General features: G+C 35.5%; 3 protein-coding genes across 3 annotated transcripts; 2 read left to right on the plus strand and 1 right to left on the minus strand.

The window, feature by feature from the left end:
* The first annotated feature begins 5728 nt into the window (after positions 1–5728).
* On the plus strand, positions 5729–11645 carry LOC107485038 (ethylene-overproduction protein 1). The gene is made up of 4 exons (XM_016105571.3): positions 5729–8015; positions 9060–9351; positions 9449–9758; positions 10745–11645. Exons 1-4 carry the CDS (start codon positions 5983–5985, stop codon positions 10972–10974), a joined length of 2865 nt encoding a protein of 954 aa, XP_015961057.1. The 5' UTR covers positions 5729–5982; the 3' UTR covers positions 10975–11645.
* A 573-nt stretch (positions 11646–12218) lies between these two features.
* Positions 12219–13055, plus strand: LOC107485023 (uncharacterized). The gene has a single exon (XM_016105560.2). The coding sequence runs from the start codon at positions 12219–12221 to the stop codon at positions 13053–13055; it is 837 nt and encodes a 278-aa protein (XP_015961046.1).
* Positions 13056–14948: 1893 nt separating this feature from the next.
* LOC107485006 (protein NODULATION SIGNALING PATHWAY 2-like) lies at positions 14949–16490 on the minus strand. Its single transcript, XM_016105545.1, has one exon. It carries the CDS (start codon positions 16488–16490, stop codon positions 14949–14951), a length of 1542 nt encoding a protein of 513 aa, XP_015961031.1.
* Between the last annotated feature and the right edge of the window lie 5040 nt (positions 16491–21530).

Raw genomic sequence — 21530 nt, forward strand, 5'->3', positions numbered from 1 at the left:
AGGTGGTTCCGTTGAAGATAAGCTGACCTCACCCAAAGATAAGATAAGATAAGATAACTAACTTATCTTATCTAGAAAGGTCACTTCTCACTATTATAAATACACTGGAGCACCCAGGTATAACTCATACTCTGATTCTACTCAATACCTGCTTAATACCCTTGCTAACTTAAGCATTGGAGTCCCTTGCAGGTACCCCCCACCCTCCGGGGACGAAAGATCAGCACCACCACCAAGTCCAACAAGTCGGACACACCAGCTCCGGCCGCCGTACACCTGCCGGATACGTCAGCTCCGACCAACACAGAAGATCTCGTCCGAGATCGACCTACAGTTTCAGGTAACCCTCGGAACAGTTAGTATTATTGGATGAATGGCTTTGGTTGTTTGTGTTGCTGAGGCTGTTAGAGTTGAAGTCCCTTTGTCCTTGATTCTGATGCTCACCCCACCTCAAATTAGAATGAGTCCTCCAGGATGGCTTGTGTGCATCACCATGAAAGTTGTGTTGGAATGAACTTGAGGTGTTACTCATGTATTACACCTGCTCAGGGCTTTGTTGCTCATAATTGAATGCCCCAAAACCTTCTTCAGATTGATTCCATCCGTGTGAGGTTTGAGATTGGCTTTGTGTATTTACTGCAGCAATTTGCAGTCCATCAATTTTCTTAGCCATCATCTCCATTTGTTGCTGAAGTTGTTGGTGCATCTCTTTGTTTTGTGCTAAGATAGTATCAACACCTTCAAGCTCCAAGACACCTCTCTTGAGAGCTGGTGGGCATTGCCTTTGATGAACAAAAAAATATTGATTGTTGGTCACAGTGTCTATGAGATGTTGGGCTTCTTCAGCTGTCTTCATGAGTTGTACTGAGCCTCCAGCAAAGTAATCAAGTGCTTCTTGAGCTCTCAGTGCTGAATAGTCAAGGGCCTCTTGAGCTCTCAGTGTCAATCCTTCATAGAAGTTTTGGAGTCTATCCCATTCACTGAACATCTCTGGTGGGCACTTTCTGATTAAGGCCTTGTATCTCTCCCAGGCATCATACAGTGACTCCCCATCCATTTGAGTGAATGTTTGTACCCCTGTCTTCAGTCTGATGATTCTTTGGGGTGGATAAAACTTGGCTAGGAATTTGCTTACTAGATCTTCCCAGTTGTTGATGCTCTCCTTGGGAAATGTCTCTAGCCATTGAGATGCTTTATCCTTCAAGGAGAATGGAAACAGCAGTAGCTTGTAGATATTCGGATGTACACCATCTGTTTTGACTGTTCCATAAATCCTGAGGAAGACAGATAAGTGTTGGTTTGGGTCTTCGAGTGGACCACCTCCATAGGAACAATTATTCTGCACCAGAGTAATAACTTGAGGCTTCAACTCAAAGTTGTTTGCATGAACATTGGGGGTGAGTATGCTGCTTCCACATTTCTTTGGATTAGGAATGGTATAAGAGGCCAACACCCTCCTTACAGGTTGAGCATTGTTGGTTACTTCTTCCTCATCCTCCATGACTTGCACAATCACAAACAATCCAAATGGAAACTGGACATTCTAATGCTAGAATGTAGTTAGAGGGTTAGTTGACACAACGTGTCAAACAGTTAATATGCTTAAAAGAAAAGCAAAAGAAAATTACTTAATCTAGATTATCACCCTACTTAATCATTATCAATCTTTATCAATCCCCGGCAACGGCGCCAAAAACTTGATGAGGGAAAGACGATTCCACACAAACTCACCGGCAAGTGCACTGGGTCGCATCAAGTAGTAATAACTCACAAGAGTGAGGTCGATCCCACAGGGATTGATGGATTGAGCAACTTTACTTAGGTGATAAATTTAGTTAAGCGAATATTTGATAATTTGAGGGAAACTTGATTAACAGAAGTAAAATTGCAAGTAAACTAAAGTGCAAAATGAAAATTGGCTGAATCTTAAAGTGCAGAAAAAGTAAATTGCCAAAACTTAAAGTGCAAAAAAGTAAACAAGCTGAAACTTAAATTGCAAGAAAGGTAAATGACTGAAACTTAAAATGCAAGAAATTTAAATTGTTGAATCTAAATTGCTAGGAAACTTAAATTGCATGAAGAATAAAAGGGATTTGGGTATTGGGATTCAAATTGAACTACTAAATGTAAATTGCAGTAGATCAGAGAAGTATAAGATTAAGAGATTCAGATCAGGGTCTCAATAGCAAAACAAAAATGGCAAATTGCAGATGAATTCGAAACACCAAGGAAACTTAGATTAATTCTGAAATCCTAAAGGGAAATTGACAAATTCATTGAAGTAACAAAAAACAGAAAGAAAGCCTAGAGCTCAATTACTTTCTTACCAAGACAGAAAAGATAAAATTGAAGAAGAAAGAAAATGAAACTCAGAAGAAAAGGAAACCCAGATCTGATCTCAAACTCTAAAATTCTAAAAGGAAAATTTCAAGAGAAAAAGAAAAGTAAAAGAGAAGTGTGAAGTAAAAAAGGTCCTTCTCAAATCAAAATTGCTCCTATTTATACACTTTCTATTTTCAGTCATCAAAACTTGGAGTGGACTTTTTGATTTGGATTTGGCCTTGAATAAGTGGGTCAAGGGTGGCTTGGTTCTCCTTCCAGTAGAGCGCTCTGTGCACTTCATGAGTGCTACGTTCATTAGCCTAGGCGTGCCCCTTCACGTGCGCTTTGGTGCGCGCCTCTCCTCACTAGCGTTGCCTTAGTGAACGCTACGTTGGAACAATGAGCGCTGCCTAATGCGTGGCCTCCTTGGTGCGTTCAATTCCTTGCCCAGTGCTCTCCTCACTGGCGCTCTCTATTTGAGCGCTACGTTTGCTTCTTTGAGCAGCACCATTTGGTGCGCTTATTTCCTCACTAGCGTTCACTTAGTGAGCGCTGCGTTACCATTTTGAGCGCCACCTACGCTGTACGAACAGCACAAGTCCTTTGCTCCAAGCTGAAATTCACGAAAAAGTTAAGAAAGTGAACGTGGCGCTCACTTCCAAAGTGAACGCTAGCTGTTTGTGTTCCTAAGCGTGGCGTTCTCTATTTGAACGTAACGCTTCCCTGATTGCTTCCCTTTTTCCTTCATTTCTTCACCTGCAAGCAATCAAACAAGAAATCAAAGTCTCACCAAAATCACAAGGTCCTTGCACCATTCATAAAATCAATTAATTCTAGCATAAACCTAATGATTCAGTGTAAAATAAGTGATGTTTGATTGATTCCAAATAATCATGAAATTCCACTCCAATCACTTATTCATTGTGCAAGAAAGTGCATAAAACCTAATGAAACAAATGGAAAATGCTTGTAAAACTAGCATAAGATGACTTGTCATCATTTGCTTTCTTCAATTTATGTTATTAATGCTTTTAATTTAATTTAGATTTCTCTCCTTTTGGCTTTGGTTGAGTAATTGGAGACTCTTGAGTTATCAAACTCCTTTGTTGATTGGTAATTGTTATGTTTGCTAGTTGATTTGGATCCCTCTAAAGCTAGTCTTTCCTTAGGAGTTGATTAGGACTTGAGGAATCAAATTGATTGGTCCACTTGACTTTCCTTCATAGTTAGAGGTTGACAAAGTGGGAGCAATGAACAATTCTCATCACAATTGATAAGGATAACTAGGATAGGACGTCCAGTTCTCATACCTTGCCAAGAGTTTTCTTAATCATTAGTTTATTTTCTTGTCATTTACATTCCTTGTTCAACCTTTCAAAAACCCAAAAACATACTTTTTCCATAATCAATAATAACTACACCTCCCTGCAATTCCTTGAGAGACGACCCGAGGTTTAAATACTTCAGTTATTATTTTTATTGGGTTTGCTTTAGTGACAAACAAATTTTTGTATGAAAAAATTATTGTTAGTTTAGAAACTATACTTGCAACGAGAATTTATTGTGAATTCTTTACCATCAAAAAATCTTATCATCACTGATCCTTCTATATAGTCAAAAAATATTGAATGAATGCTTACGGACCTTGTTTTAGCCAACTTATATCTTTATACATCAAAATATGTACGAGTTAATATTATCTATAATTTCTAAAAAAACTTTTTTATTATTTTTTTAATATATATAAATTAATTTTATACTTGCTATAAGAAGACAAATTACTTTTTTCTTGGAAACATAATATATGTGGTGAAATATCAAAAGTGGTGGTTCTTACGATATTTTTGTGGTGCATCAATTAATGTTGTAAACAATGTATTTTATTGTAATACGTATAGAGTTGAGTGTATAGATGCAATCCCAAAATATGTTTTCGTATTTAAAAGCTTGAAATATTTTTTTACTCCTTTTGCTTAATATTTTTTAATGTGGTTTTAATATAATTCTCTCATTGGTTGGTGTTAGTTATCATATCAAAATTATTGTTTTATATTGAAATGAACATAATCTTTTTATATTCAATGATTGTGAGGTTGAATAAATACTCAAGAAAAAATACTCTAATTTCTTGAAAGAACATGCTACTTTCTCACAAGTAATGTATTTCATTTATCTTATTGATTTTTATTTCTATATATTGTGAATCTTTGCTCCTAAAATTTCATTCTCATGCCCCCTTACTCTTTTTATTTTTTTCATTTTCATATTTTCTTGCAGCCTCCTTATGATTATACTGTTTCGATTCGAATTATTTCTAAATTTATCAACAAAAACTGCAAGAATTGTTGGATATGAGTTAAACACATTGCTACATGTTGTTAATAGTATTTATAATGATATCTCATTTGTCAATTTTTTGGAAGATGTTGCTGCTATTTATGATCACAAGGTCTGGGTGTGTAATTTTTGTGCTATTTATGCTGCTATTATTGTTCTCCCATTTATGAACTATTATTGTAGTTATTCAACTTAGATGGTGAAATTCTACACATTCCTTTAGAAAAAAGTTATGGTGTGCATATGTATTTTGATTCTTTAGATAATGCTATCTCAAGTTCAAGCACTATCTTCTGTAATGATTTACCAGTTTCTGTTCACAAATTGAATACTTGGATATCAATCTTTTAAAAATTTTTCTTTTGATTTTATATTGAAAAAGAAGAAGCATTTAGTTTCTTCACTTTTAGCCTAACTTTACTTTATTTTTGTATTTTGGATTTGAACATATGCAGAATTTTTGTTATAATTCAAGAATGTACAATTAGATAGTAAAAGAAAAAAAAAACACAAAATATCTTATTTAAATTGGTAAAATAAACTACAGAATTCATAGTAAATTATATTTGTAATAGTTCTTTAAATATATCTTATGCATATGATTTTTATTATATTAATTCGTTCAATTCTTCGACTTGTGAAAGACAACAATTATCATAATATCAATGTTTTAAATGACTCAAATAAAGTTAAAGATCATAACCCTAAAATTATTAGGTTTCAGTTAGATTTTACTTTTGACAAATCTTTAAATTGTCATTTTGATGAGTATATAAATAAATATAATAGTTAAAATATGTAATCTATTTTAATTAATTGTATAATATTTTAAAATTGTCTGATATATTTTTTATATTATGTTTATATTTTTCATATTATGTTTATATTTTTTTTGTCGCTTTTTATAATCATATTCTTTTGCTAAACATCATATTTTAAGTTATATATACCATTTTTATTTGATAATTTGATATTATTTAATACAATTCAGATTTTTTTTTAAATTAATCTTACCCTTTCTAAATCTAAACAATAACCTATGTGGCTGCTCTGCTAGTATATTACACACAAAAGAAGGTGATCTAAACCCCTCCCCCACCAAAAAACACAATTTTCCTTTTTCCCCCTCATTTGCATTCATCTAATCTTTCCAAACTCAATTTTATTCTCTCTTTCTTCCTCTCTGAGAATCAGAATCCATCTTAGGATTCTCTAATTTAAATCCTCGATTATTTTAATTATTTTTTTTAAATATTTGCTTTTCCTTCTGAAATCTTGACAGTTAAAGCTTCCAAATTTGGTCAAATTGGGGGGAAAAAGAAGATGCAGAACAACATCTTCACTTCGATTCGGAGCTTGAAGATCATCGACGCTTGTAAAGGCACTCAGGTCCACGTGCTTGATACTTCTCCCTCCGCCGCCGGAGCCGCCGCAGACGGTGGCGGCGTTGAGAATCTTCATCACCAGCACCTCCTTCACGATCAAGCCAAAGCCCACACCCAAACCAAACAGGGTCGGAGCTTCCAAACCACAACAGCAGCATCAACAAAGGCAGCAGCATGCGACGTCGTTTTGGAGAGCCTCCTCCTTCTTCCTCATGGCCTGCCTACCTCTGAGCTTCTAGAACCTTCCATCGAGCCTTCTCTGAAGTCCCTCGATTTCGTGAAAACGCTTGCCGAGGTTTATCGGAGAGTCGAGAATTGTGACCAATTGGCGAAATCGGAGGCGTTTTTGGAGGAGGCAGCTATTTTCCGTGGGCTGCAGGACCCCAAGTTGTTCCGGCAGAGCCTCCGGTCGGCGCGGCGGCACGCTGTAGAGGTGAACGACAAGGTTGTGCTCTCGTCGTGGCTTCGGTACGAGAGGAGGGAGGATGAGCTCGTTGGATCGTCGGCAATAGATTGTTGTGGAGGAAACCTTGAATGCCCCAGGTCAAGCTTAATTCCAGGCTATGATCCTGAATCAGTGTTAGATCGGTGTTCATGTTCGGGTAGAGAAGTTATTGGTAGTGATGATAAAGAGCTTTTAGAGGAATGTTCAACTTCCAACGATGATGTTGAATTGTGGTTTTGCATTGGTGATAGTGAAATTAGGTGTAGGAGACACTGTATGGCGTCACTTTCGAGGCCGTTTGAGGCAATGTTGCATGGCGAATTCCTCGACTCTAGGAAGGAGAAGATAAACTTCTCAATGAATGGGATTTCTGTTGAGGCAATGGTGGCTGCTGAGCTTTTTAGTAGGACTAGGAGGCTGAATGGGTTTACACCTAATGTTGTTCTAGAGTTGCTTTCATTTGCAAATAAGTTTTGCTGTGATGAGATGAAGTCTGCGTGTGATGCTCATCTGGCTTCTCTGGTGTGTGGCATGGAAGATGCCATGTTGCTGATTGACTATGCGCTAGAGGAGGCCGCGCATCTGCTTGTGGCAGCTTGTTTGCAGGTTTTTTTGAGAGAGCTACCCAGTTCAATGCAGCGTGCAAATGTTGTTAAATTGTTTTGTAGTCCAGAGGGTAGGGATAGATTGGCTATGGCTCGGCATGCGTCATTTTTGTTGTATTATTTTTTAAGCCAGGTTGCAATGGAGGGAGAGTTGAAGTCTGATAAGACTGTGATGCTCTTGGAAAGACTAGGAGAGTGCGCGGTGAAAGGTTGGCAGAAGCAGCTAGCTTATCACCAATTAGGTGTTGTATTGCTTGAGAGGAAAGAATACAAGGATGCACAGCGTTGGTTTGAGGCTGCCGTTGAGGCAGGACATATTTATTCATTAGTTGGTGTTGCAAGGGCCAAGTATAAGTGTGGTCACACATATTCATCGTACAAGATGGTAAACTCGCTTATATCTGATTATAAACCAGTTGGCTGGATGTATCAAGAAAGGTCTTTGTATTGCATTGGAAAGGAGAAAATGGCAGACTTGGTCGCTACCACTGAATTAGATCCAACTCTTTCATTTCCATATAAATACCGGGCTGTTTGTTTGCTGGAGGAGAAAAATATCGGAGCTGCCATTTCGGAAATCAATAAAATAATTGGATTCAAGGTTTCTCCAGACTGCCTTGAATTCAGAGCATGGTTCTTGATTGCTGTCAAGGACTATGAAGGGGCTCTAAGAGATGTCAGGGCAATCTTGACATTGGATCCAAACTATATGATGTTCCATGGGAATATGCGTGGTGACCACTTGGTAGAGCTCCTCCGCCCTGTTGCTCAGCAGTGGAGCCAAGCTGATTGCTGGATACAGTTGTATGATAGATGGTCTTCTGTTGATGATATTGGTTCTTTGGCTGTTGTACATAAGATGTTAGAAAATGACCCTGGGAAAAGTATTTTATGTTTTCGGCAATCTCTCCTCCTGTTAAGGTGAGCTTGAGCTCTTGTGCTGATTCAAATATAATTTATTTAACTCCATATTCTCTACTGGCATGAAATCTCTTTGCATGGAATTGTTTTGTATGTTTGTTTTATACTTCTATGCTATTTGTGTCAATGAATCATGGCTAGGTATGGGCAGATTTGTATTTTGAATTATTCTAAGTTTGAACTGGATATTTATGCATGGAACTCATGGTGCTATTGGCTGCTTAGCTTAATTATTGTGACTGGTGACTTTGTACTATGTCAAAATTAGAGGAAATTGTGTTATGTGTCCATTATAAACTAGGCAAGATAATAGGTAAGGAAATTAAGCAAGGCAGCTTTAGTTGTCTCTTTCATGTATCATTTGATGTTATCATTTAGCTTGCCTTATAATTTTTAAGAGCTCATTTAAGGATGAACAATGAAGATAAATAGATAATAGGATGAAGCAGACAAGTGAAGATAATAATTGGATGAATAATGCTATCAAATGCAACTTTTCCTTGCTTTATTTTACATTTTTCTTGGTCTTGATCCAGATAATATACTTCTAGTATGATACAAGTGTCATTTTTGTTTTGGTAGAGGTCGTTCATAACATGCTATCACAGCCTTTTTAATCAAGCGATTTAGAGTTCAATCCTTGCTGCCAAGTTGAATTTCGGCACAAGATAGATGACCTGTGTATTATTCTTGGTTCTAGCCAAAGAACCCATGCATGAGGGGGTTAAATTTCCATATAAAAGCCATTCATGCTCTACTCAAGAGCTTAAACATTTTGAAGAGGTGATTCATGCCTTCATGGCATAGTTGTTATCATATCCTGTTTGTGAGATATGTGGATGCTGATATCTCGGTGGGAGACTTATCAGATGATTGGGGTGTATATTTCTTGTTCATAACTAGATTTCTTGTATATGACCTTGTTTTAATAAATTTTGCTTCTTGTCCATGTAAGATAGTTAATTGGAGTTTCAGTCATCCATTATTTATCCCATAACTTATTCAATCATGGTATTTCCTTATTAATGTTCCTCAATCATGCAGGTTAAATTCTCAAAAGGCAGCCATGCGTAGTTTACGCCTAGCTAGAAATCATTCCACTTCTGCACATGAAAGACTTGTCTATGAAGGATGGATATTGTATGATACCGGTTGTCGTGAAGAAGCATTAGCCAAGGCTGAGGAGTCCATTTCTATACAAAGATCATTTGAAGCTTTCTTTCTCAAAGCTTATGTATTAGCTGACTCAAGTCTTGATTCTGAGTCTTCAAAGTGTGTGATCGATCTCTTGGAGGAAGCTCTTAGATGTCCTTCAGATGTCCTTCGTAAAGGACAAGTAAGTGTAATATCGTTTTCAGATTAAATAGATCATTTTCTATTTTATTTGAGTGCTAAAATGATGAACTTACTTGTGTCATTATTTTACATTGTAGGCACTAAATAATTTAGGGAGTGTTTACGTAGATTGTGAAAAGCTGGACCTTGCTGCCAACTGCTACTTGCATGCTCTCGATATCAAGCATACACGAGCACATCAGGGTTTGGCACGTGTATATCATCTTAAAAATCAGAACGAAGCTGCATATGACGAGATGACAAAGCTAATTGCAAAGGCCCAAAACAATTCATCAGCTTATGAGAAGCGTTCAGAATATTGTGATCGTGATATGGCAAAGAATGATCTTAACATGGCAACACAGTTGGATCCTCTACGGACTTATCCTTACAGATATAGGGCAGCAGGTAAAGTCCAATCAACTTGTTATATTATTCTGTGTTATTCTCCTTACATGTTTACTGTTTAAACCTGTGGAAGTGGGAAGGGTGGAGGAAAGTTTGGTTGTGATTGTAAGCCATTTTGTGTTCAAATCATAGTTTCGGCAGACAGCAGATCCTGGTCAGTTGTACTTGTAGTGTGGTGATTTAATTAATTTCAGGCATTCTGAAATCTTCCGTAATGTTTTCCAACCTGAATTTTGCTATTTTTTTTTCTTATACTAGCTTTGTAGAACTCTTAAGGCCTACTTAAAAACTTATGCATGGAAGATTTAGCTTTGAGAAAACATTTGCTTTTGATAAGATCAATGAGTATCAAAATCACTATAAAGCTTTCCTCTTCCCAACTAATGATGGTTTGGACTTCCACATATATGCTTGTATTAGAAATTATGTTATCTCCTCAAAACATCATGGTGTAAGGTTATGATAAATGAAAAAGGATCTTGCACACTTGTGATTTGAAAATCAGCATTATACAATGTTATTGTTGAAGGAATATTATTGTAGTTCTCATGTTTTTGTGTTCGTGAGGAATGAAGTAACTCGAACTAGATAATACAGAGAGAGGCTTAACCTACTTGTCTTTCTTGGAGAGGGCAAATGGGAATGTTCATTTTCGGGTTTGTTTATCTTATCAGCGGTAGTTATTTACGAAGTGTGAGAGCAAACAAATCTTTTGTGTGTGTCTTAAGTATCTAAGGAAAGTGGAAAGCATCCCATACTACCCGATGTGGGACTTTGGGCACCCCATAATACCCAAGTCCCTAACAGTGTGATCCTATTCTCATTTGATGACCGAATTTGTTAGAGCCTTATTGTTTTAATATTGTACTGTGCTCATACTGAACTTCATGTTTGTTGGATGTGATCATGATTAAGTCTTAAATCATTGAAACCAGCTAGTAAACTGCTCCCACAACTTTTACTGACATGCAACCTCTGTATATCAGTTTTGATGGATGATCACAAGGAAGATGAAGCAATAGTGGAGCTTTCAAGGGCCATCAATTTCAAGCCAGATCTGCAACTTTTGCATCTTCGAGCAGCATTTTATGATTCAATGGGTGATTATGCTTCTACTGTCCAGGATTGTGAAGCTGCCCTTTGTCTTGATCCTGGCCATTCTGAGACATTAGATCTCCGTAATAAAGCACGAGAGCAAATTAATGAACAAAAGTGAGAGAATCACAGATCAATAATCAGGTTTTCCTTGTCCTCTAGGTTGCATTTGGTTAGTGTAAAATACGTGGACACAAAATATGTGGACATGGTAGGACACAAATATCTTTGGTGCACTAAGGAAGAGATAGAGCGAGTGAGAGAGACAGTGGGACTGAAATACAGTCTGAGAGTCCATCTCAGAAGGAAGGCGACTAACATTGTTATCTTCAGTGTCTCAATGTCTCATTGTGCTGTTCAACCATAAAGGGACAATGCTATTCTTGTTGACCTGCACCATTTTACACCTAACAGCCTGGTAATCATCAATTCTATTTATCTATTGAATGGTCTCTAGAAAGAGTATGGTCTATATATATCGCTCTCATAGGCTGGCCTTCTAGATGCAGAATACAGAAGGAAAAGAGAATTTAGAGACATAATTTGGATCGATTGAAACTGAATGGAAAGTAGGGGAGCAAACAGCTGCTGCTGTTGCTATTCTTGACTAGGCCTCACCTGTAAGAATGGTGATAAAGTTTTAGACAAAACTTGTATATACAAGTCAATTTGTCATGTAAAAGATTCAGTATTTGCCACCATATTTTTGGCTGAGCAATTGCCGATTTACATCATGCTGTAAGTTGTAACCTTTTGCCACTCTGTTATATAAACAGATTTTTTTCTCAGCTATTTCAATTGTATTTGTGATAAGTTCTACGTAAACTGCTATCTCCATCACCATCTATAGGATTTGTCATGCGCTCAATTATTCTCGACTGTTTCCTTTTATTTTTGTTCTTTTTCCCCAACTTCTACTATATGCACTTATTTTTGGGGAAGAGGATTCTTCTATCCTGTTCAGATCAATCAGATCATGTTAAAAATTGTGAAAATTGAATGGTGTGGAATGTGGATGTGTATATGTAATTCGTACATGAGAAATTCATATGCCATTTTTTTATTATTTACATTAGCTTCATGTTACCTTGTTAAATGTTATTGAAAATGTGAATTTATAACCTTCAAATATTTACTGTAAAAGAAAAAAAAGATCTGGTATGTTGTTTCTCTTCCCACGTGAAGGGGGCTTTTAAACCCACCTGTGACAAATTTAAAGCAAGACTTTAGTTTTAATGATTTTCATGAGAGGTCCATAGTTTCAACTGCTTTTATGTATTCCACCTAACTTGATTTCATATCCTCCTATTTTTTTCTTCCCCCAAATATCTTCTCCGTTGTTGCTGTTATAGAAGCTTACCAAAAATGGAAGAACAAGCAGAACAAAATATTATGACCATGGATTTGGAATGCCGCAGAATGTTAAACTTCAATGCACCCCTTCTATCAACAAGGCGTCTTGCTAATTCAGTTGTTGCAGGTACATCACTTAGTATGTTACAAAGCACAAGTATTCCATTTTCATGGGAGCAAGCCCCAGGCAAGCCGAAAAACCAAGAGAGGAGCAATAACATCCACGACCGAGATGTAGAAACGCCTCGGCTCCAATTACCACCTTGCCTTCAGCATCTTCCAAGAGCAGCAGCTGAAGCTGACTTAGGTAATGCTGTTCTTTCATTTGATCAAGATGATGGTTGTGATGGTGATGATGACGACGATGATGATAATGAGAACAAGAAGAATAGTGAAGTTTATTCAGATGCTATGGAACTTTTTTCTTTATCAGAGGCATTAGACATTGTTGTCCAACAATCAGAGACAAATCACAGTAGCAGCAATGATGTGTTGAGATTAAAGCTTTCAGAATCTAATGTTGATCAATGTTCAAGCTATATGATTAATCGCTTTCTCCCTGATGCCACTGCATTGGCAGCATCATCTTCTGCACATTTTCCAAACAATGGTTACAATAAGAAAGGTTGTGATACTTGCAGTAATTCAAGGCACTCATATGCTTCTTCTCCAAAGGGTTGTGGCCTTCAACTTCTGTTCCCTTGGCGTATGAAGCACAAGCTTTGTGCTATAAAGAGCCCTGTGATGACATGCTCCACAAAAGTGCAGAAGCATCAGCAGAGTTTGAAAAACAAGAAGCATTGTTCATCAGTTCACAAGACTAGTAAAAGTATCAAAGGAGATATTTGAAAGTAATTTTTTTTTCTTTTCATCAAAGTCTAGGTTTGCACTAATCATTTTACTAATGTTAGGTTATATTTCTCGGCGCACTGAATGTTTAGAGGTACATATAGAACACAAGAAATGCTATGTGCACATAAAAGACCAGCTATTAAATCAGTTACTATGTATTTGTGTATAAATACATTTATTGTTCAACTTATTTTTAATGTGTATTTTGTATTTCAGCATGTATTTTATACAGGTGACTAATTTGGTGGCTGATTTTTGTACACATAGCATGGTTGATAAAGCATACCTAATTTCGCATTGGTAGTGAAAATTGAATCTGTTTTCTTGTAGCATACAAGGCATCAAGGTGATTTCTTACTAATTATGCTCTCTTTGACTGGCCTGATCTTGTAGCCATTAGTTTATTCTTTCCTTTTTTTTATTCTATTCATATTTTGTTGCCATTACTCAGTTACCTGTTTAAAGTCATATGCCAAAATGAGATGTATAAAAAAAATGTACTTTGGATTGTAGTTAAGAAAATAGGAAGGACACTTGGAAAACTACTAGGGCCTTCTTTCCTTGTTCCATCTCCAACACATTGAAAAATAGTCCATGATTGGTTAATGGCTTTATTAATTGACATAATAAATAATTAATTTAAGGTTCACGATTCATATTTTGGTTGCGTGTGAGCTCTTACGTGCTTCTCTCTTAGGTAGGAATCTGCAAAAACTGGAAAATGCACAAATTACGTACAAAAGCCAGGCAGAAGTTGTATTAAAATTAACTTCTATGTTCTACAGTTGCCAAAGCTTGCATGAGATAATAATATTATTATATATACGGATGATTTTTATGATAATTATCCTTTATTAAGTCCAATTTTCTAGTAGGATGGACATTTTCTGGAAATAATTTGCTAATATCAGATCATAGATCATGGATTTTCCTTCATTGGCCTCAGTCAAATGGAATCTAACATCTTCTGTAACCCCTTTAATTTTAACATGAGCTCAATTGATGTTTTGAGTCCCTGAGAAAGATGCATGTATATCAAGAACAGTCAATAAATAAAGCAAAAGTTTGCTTCATGATTAGGCGTGTTCAAGATTTGGACCGACCCAAAATCCGGATCAGATCCAAGGCATATTTTACTGTGTTTAAATTTATCATTTTTATCCCATGTTATTTTTGAATCAGACTTGAATTATGCTTTGAGTCATCCGGCTTGTCTCAAAAATCGTTTTTTATAATAAAAATATAAAAAACTTACAAATTCATATATATTAATTTTACATCGAATTAATTCCAGTTTAATCCATAAACACCCTAAGTTGTGATTATCATTTTTAAGAATATGATGATCATAACTAATTTTCAGGAGGTCAAGACCTATGTTCTGCCACAGAAGATCATGAATTAAATACTAGGAATTTACTTCATTAAATCATATTTTTCTCATTGGAACTTCTTTGATGCTATTTTTACTTGTTATAACCCGGCTTCGTAACTTCAGCAGTTTACAAGCCAAAGAATAAAATCAACTCTTCATGATGCATTTTAAGATTAATTTGAATAGATTATAGAAAAGTACATTCAAAGATTTTTTTATGTTTAGGAACGTAATGTCTGAAAAAAAAGATGTAAAAGCTTAAAGGTGATATTTTATTGGTGCCAAAGAAAAAATAGTTTTCAACGCTTGATTGCTTTAAAAATTGTGTTCATTTTATGGTGAAAGAAGACATATACAGAATAAACATATACATATACATATATGAATCTGTACAAATTAATTTACATTAAACTATCCACTATCTTACAATGAATGCCCAAAAGATTTCTGATGCGAAAAAAGAAAGAAAAAAACTGTGTGGTATGTACTTGGCCTTTAATTAGCTATTATTAGCTTTAGTTTCTCCAAGCAGAAACTCTCACTAGTTCTGTTCGTTTCCATGCCAGAACAATTTCATTCCCATTTTGCCCTTCAATCCTTGTCTCATACGAACCTCCACTACCTCTCAACATTTCTCTTGCTTCCATTAAAATACTTGTGCTCAATCTGCAACCTTCTAGTCCAATTTCAGCTTCCCCAGGAACATGGGGAGAATCCCTCTCCATCTCTTGCCAATTTTGTAACCAAGCAAAAGGAGACACATAAGGTGCCACAAATAGGGACTCTATAAGAGTCCTTGCCTCTGAGAAACTTGTTGGGAAACATGACTCAATTGATTCCATTAATGCATGGTAATGCACCAAATGACCATAAAAAAATGCCTTGAAATTCATGCTGGTCTTGAGTTTCTCAAACGCATCACCATCACCAAAAGTGATGATTCCCTTGTTCCCAGAGCCATTGATCAAATCCTTAGCCAGCTTCAGAAATTCCATGGCTTGTTTTCTGCTGCTTCTATTGGCCATATGTGGCAGGTTAAGCATGCAATTGAAGGCCAAAAACTCTTTGATGCCACTGCCACCACTTTTCTTCACATTCTTCAACTCACCAACAAGTTCCTCAATTCCCTTTTCCTCCACCTTCAGATTCAATCCACACGATCTTGCATGCTCATAGAGATGCCTCTTAGTTTCCTCAGAAATCCAAGGAGTAGTGGAATTACCATCATGCCCTTGCTGATGATGACCGGAACTGATTGATGTCAATTTGAATTGTGTTATGTTCCTCCGAGCCATGGCCTCAATCATTGGAATCCATTGGATCCCAATTCCCATGTAAGAGTCCATCACGTGTACGGCATCACACTCTGGCGGCATGTTTTCAATAATTGCAGAAAGGGCCACAAAGTGAGCGAATTTGCCGAAAGGGGTTCCTTGATAGAATGCCCTGAAAGCAGCGTCAGAGTTCTTCAAGGCTTCCCCTTTCAAATAGTCTCCGTTGTTTGCGGCGGTTGCTAGCGACATGTAAAAGTGGAGGCGCTCGTCAACGATTTGGGAGAGAGGGCTGAGTTTGTTGCTGATGCATCTCAAGATCTCTTCAGCGAGCGCTTTGTGTCGATTCTCCAAGGCTTCTCCAATGGCGTCCACCAAGTGCGGTAGGATCAAGTGGTTCTCGATTTGCGTGTTCGGTTGAGGCAAGTTCAGTGGTGTCGATGATGATGAGGACATGTCTGAATTGAATGACTGGGTGGGACTATATGCTTCTTGTGAAGGGATGATGCTTCCTTCACTCTCAAGAAATTGGTGAGTCAGATCCTGGAATTTCATTGGGAAATCATGGATCAAGGTTTGGAGTTGCAAGGTTTCATCATCGATTGTGTATTGAATGTGATGATCACATTCATTCGTGAAGATGGTGTTTTCTGATGAACAAGTGTTGAATATGGCACTGAATCCACAATCATCACCATCTTCATCCATGCTACTCAACCCATAATAATAATATGGCTCATCAAAGAGTGATGATGGAGATTGAAGAATCTCATTAGACTGCATCATCTTTTATTTTTTTTCTTTCTTTTTTTTTCTTTTTTAATTAATTTTAATTGGATATATTCAACACATATACCACAGCGGATGAGGGTCTTGTTTCAGTTTGGATGAGTTTGGTTTGTAATTGGTTAATAACAGTGTATGGTATTTATAGCAAAAGCAAATGCTGATGAACAAAGTGGAGACAAATTAAGAGCCAGCTTACAGGAAGTAGCTATAGCACCTAGAGATAATTATTATTTTATTTATGAAAGTTTCTCTTTCAATATAACATTTTTTAAGGTTGCCTTGCAAGTTCTTGAACACATGAGAAAACAGGAAGAGAGCTGAGTCATGAAATTCTTACGTATAAATAACACATTCTGTTTATTTTAATAATTAAGAGTCCCTCGCATCAAAGTTTTAAATCCATGAGTATGGTTAGCAATATTAATTCTATTCACAGATATTCAATTCGATCTAATTCATTTAAACAGGGTTAACAATTTGATTTGTAGCAGGTCGGATTGAGAACGAAGCAGATTAAGTTGCGCGTAGGGTCAGGTGCGAATATATTCGGACAATTAAAGACATACATGATGGAGTCACAACTAGTGTGAAGATTTAAGGTGGTGTGACGGAGAAATTTTCTATTGGTATAGGATCACACCAGGGATCATCCTTAAGTCCATACATTTTCACATTAGTCTTGGAAATACTCACAGAGCACATCCAAGAGCCTGTGTCATGGTGCATGCTTTTTGCCGATAATATCGTCCTCGTGGGATAGTCAAGAGAAGACCTAAATAAGAAGTTGGAGTTATGGAGAGAAGTTTTAGAAGTGTATGGTCTGCGCATAAGCCGTAGCAAGACGGAATATATGGGATGTAAGTTCAGTCTGAGAAGGAAAAACCCCAATATAGAGGTGAAGATTGGAGAAAACATCCTAGGAAAAGTTAAAAGTTTTAAGTATCTTGGGTGCATCATACAGGATAATGGAGAGATTGAACAGGATGTAAATCATAGGATCCAAGCAGGTTGGTCAAAATGACGGAGTGCATCTGGTTTTATATGCGACAAAAAAGTGCCTTTAAAACTTAAAGGTAAATTCTATCGCACCGCTATAAGACCGGCTATACTGTATTGTACGGAGTGTTGGACGGCTAAAGGGGAGCACAAATATAAGTTGAGTGTGGCAGAGATGAAGATGTTGAGATGAATGAGTGGTCATACGTGATTGGATAAAATAAGAAATGAAGATATAAGAGAGAGAGTTGGAGTAGCACCCATTGTGGAAAAGATGGTTGAATCGCATCTCAGGTGGTTTGGACATGTGAGAAGAAGACGGATAGAACATCCAGTCAGGAGAGTGGATGATATGGAAGATGGACAAAGGGCGAAAGGCAGAGGAAGACCTAAGAAGACCATCCATGAGGTGGTCAAACGAGATCTACATGTAAATGGTCTCTCTATAGACATGACGTGACAGAGCACAATGATGTCGTTTGATTCATGTAGCCGACCCCACTTAGTGAGACAAGGCTTTATTGTTGTTATTGTTGTTTGTAGGGTCAGGTGCGGGTCTAAATCTAATCTAACTCGAATCGACCAACATGCACTCTTAATATATTATAATATATAATAAAATTGATGGCGGTCAAATTTACATCCTCTTATTTTTGTAATTTTAATAAGGACTTCAATATAATTTATTATTTTTAATTTTAATACGGGTTTAATTTTGTATTTCTGTTTTATTAATATTTATATGAATTACAGAATGATTAAATATTATGTTTAATTGAAAAAATTAATTTATTGTGGATCAAGTCAGTAGTAGTGAAATTTTAGAATGCGAATAGAATTATAATTGAGATATTTTTAATTCACAAATAAGATAAGGTTGAGTTTTAGAGAGAATTTAAACGCGCCCAATGGACAGATTCAGAAATAGAAAACACGTATGGTGCCCCAAAATTTTTATTAAAATGAGGGGTTTGATTTTGACTAGGTATTTAGCCCAACGATTAGGCTAGTTACTATCAGGTTAGTTCTTAGTATTGCTTTATCCAGAAATTGGGTAACACGTCAATTTGATTTTAATAATATTTTTTTCAATAAAGACTTGCATCAAGAAATCTATATGACACAATTTTTGAGTTTTGAAATAGATGCTGAGTCAAAGGTTTGTAGACTTAATAAATCTCTTTATAGTCTTAAACAAGCTCCAAGAAAATAATTTTTAAAACTGAATAACCTTTCTACAAACCTTTGGTTTTTCTAATTCAAAGTCTGATATGTCTTTATTTATCTGAACCACTTTTAATTCTGTTATTTATATTCTTTATTATGTTGATGACAATATTATCACAGACAATGATGCTATTGAAATTGATTGTATGATTAAGAGACTACATAACATATTTTCTTTAAAAAATTTAGGGGACTTGAACTATTTTGTAGGCATTAAAGTGATCAGGTCAGCAGATAAATTATATTTGTCTTAAATTAAATATGTTACTGATCTCCTTTCAAAAGTGGAAATGCAGTGTGCTAATCTTATGCCAACTCCCATGCTGTCCTCTTTGCAACACAAGCATGGGTCCTGAGAATTTTAAAGATCCCAGGCTATCTGTTGTTGGATCTCTTTATTATGCAACTATTACTAGACCTGATTTGTCCTTTGCTGTTTGTAAAGTGAGCCAGTATATACATATTCCTAAATTGGCTCATTGAAAAGCAGTGAAACGGATCCTTCGGTATTTACAGGGTACAAAGGATCAGGGCCTAATTTTTTATAAATGCTAAGATTTCAGGCTTTATGATTTTTTTATGCTAACTGGGCGTCAAATTTTGAGGATCAAAGATCTGTTTCTGGTTTCTATATTTTTTTGGGTACTAATATTCTATTCTAGACTTATAAAAAACAAAATACAATTAGTAGATCTTCCACCGTGAAGCTAAAATTGTTTAGTTCAAAAATTTGCTGGCTGAACTGTGGGTTGGTTTAGCAACATCTCCTACAATGTTATGTGAAAGGATTATAATGGAGTCTAAAATTTATCCTATCTTAGTCATTGTGAGTCCTATCCAAAAGAGAGTTGATACAAAATTACACTTATAAATTTAGAGTTTAATTACTATGAACTAATTATGTAACAAAATTATAATTAATTTAGATTAATCGAGTGATCAATTTACTCGTCCACTTAAACAAGTATTGAGAATTTAAATTCTATTTTGTATATGCAATAATTTATTTATCAGAGACAGAAACTTAAATAAAATTCAAATTCATAACAAACCAAATTAATTCTTAACTCAGGATTTTTCTAAGCAAGCAATTTTTATTCTCATCCTCTAGTAAATATTAAACTCAGGAGAGATAGTTAAGAGACACATACTTTTATCTATCTGTGTCAATTTACGTTAGCCAAATTAATCTTTAATTAATCAAATTAGAAAAATACTATGAACAATTAAAAAAATTATGTATCAAAATTATAATTTACTCAATTAAATAATTTTGTTTGTAAAGATTTCTAGATAGTAATTGAATCAAACTATTTTATTGATTGCATTAATGTATAACTAAATTTTTGAATAAATATCTTTCTAATTGAAATTTCATCCAAATTAAATCTTTGAATTGTGTAATATATACCCAGTATACCAAAATTTATTCGCAATAGTTATCTTTTGATGAGAGGAATAGGAAACTACCAATCACTTTCACCGTTTTATAGAGTTTCAGTCCAATGAAATAGTACCCGCCATTTTGTCTTCATTCTTTCGGAAGCTTCAGTTGAATGGGAATGTTTAGAAGTTAGAACCCCGAAATTATACCAAATGAAAATCACTATTCAATTTTAAAATCAAAGGGTATATTAGTTAAATATTTAATGTCTTTTCAACACGTTTACGTATGAAAATTCATGATAATTGATAAATACAGCCTCCCTTGGACTTAATTGTACGTTCTTCAATTCCCGGAAATTATCAAGTTATCTCATGGTGAAAGAAAAAAAAATTATATTTTAATTTACAAGAAGCTACGAAAATGTTAAGACAAATATATATAGTAGGATTAGATATCTTTTAAATTAATTTTTATTTAATTGTTTTATTATATTAATTAAAAAAATTAAAATAAATAGATCCAAATAGATTGATTATTTTTTTATATTTAAATATAAATTCCCAAAAACAAATTAACTAAAATTAAAATTTAAAATTTAAAATTCAAATATTGTAAATACTAACACATCTCAAATAAAACTTTAAAATATTCTAAATTAGATCTTCATAGTAAATCTTTTTTCAGTAAAAATTCAAAGTTGCGTTCATCTTTCCCTCCTCATCTGTCGTCGTGTTTGTCTTCTTCCGGGCCGCACACCTCTCCAGCGACGATATCCTCCAACGGCACGATGCGCACCACTCCGTCGACGTGCACCTCCTTTGCAACGCACATCTCCCTGCGCCTCTTCTGTCGACCCACTGTCTCCCCTATCCTTATCCTTGGTCTCTTTCCTTGCTTCACCTCCGTCGATCCATTGCCTCCTCCGTTAACGAATCTCAACAGTCCCGCCTCTTTCGAATTTTGGATGTGTGTATGCAGTGGTTAGTAAAATTTTGTGTCTCATCTATTTTTATTTTTGGTTAATAAAAATTTTTATCTTTTTAATTTATGTATAATTTTTATGTGTGTGGTATTTATTTTAGATGTGTTTGTGTCAAGAATATTTTTTTTATTATTCAATTTGATTTGTAATTTATAATTTCTTTCATAATCTGTGGGTTAGTGGAGTTCTTTTTTCTTTTTAATATAGCAAAAGATTTTATTTTTTTTATCCATGCATAATATTAGATGTATCTAAGGTATTTTTTTTTTGTGTTTGTGTCAGAGGCGGAACTAAATTTTTTTTTTTTGAAGGGCTAACATAAAAAATATAAGCTAAAAAGAGAAAAAAATTAAAAATTAAAAGAGAGTTAAATTAAAAAATTTGAAGTTTGGAAGAGGCAATTGTCCCTTTTTTCATGAACGTGGTTCCGCCACTAGTTTGTGTT

The sequence above is a fragment of the Arachis duranensis genome, chromosome 4 (genome assembly GCF_000817695.3).
Source record: "Arachis duranensis cultivar V14167 chromosome 4, aradu.V14167.gnm2.J7QH, whole genome shotgun sequence".
NCBI classification, from domain to species: domain Eukaryota; kingdom Viridiplantae; phylum Streptophyta; class Magnoliopsida; order Fabales; family Fabaceae; genus Arachis; species Arachis duranensis.

Bases quoted from the DNA above. Each gene is read 5' to 3' on its own strand.
- LOC107485038 (XM_016105571.3), top strand. From the start codon at position 5,983: ATGCAGAACAACATCTTCACTTCGATTCGGAGCTTGAAGATCATCGAC. The intron at 8,016-9,059 runs GTGAGCTTGAGC...TCAATCATGCAG, and splicing joins CAATCTCTCCTCCTGTTAAG to GTTAAATTCTCAAAAGGCAG. The intron at 9,352-9,448 runs GTAAGTGTAATA...TTTACATTGTAG, and splicing joins ATGTCCTTCGTAAAGGACAA to GCACTAAATAATTTAGGGAG.
- LOC107485023 (XM_016105560.2), top strand. From the start codon at position 12,219: ATGGAAGAACAAGCAGAACAAAATATTATGACCATGGATTTGGAATGC.
- LOC107485006 (XM_016105545.1), bottom strand. From the start codon at position 16,490: ATGATGCAGTCTAATGAGATTCTTCAATCTCCATCATCACTCTTTGAT.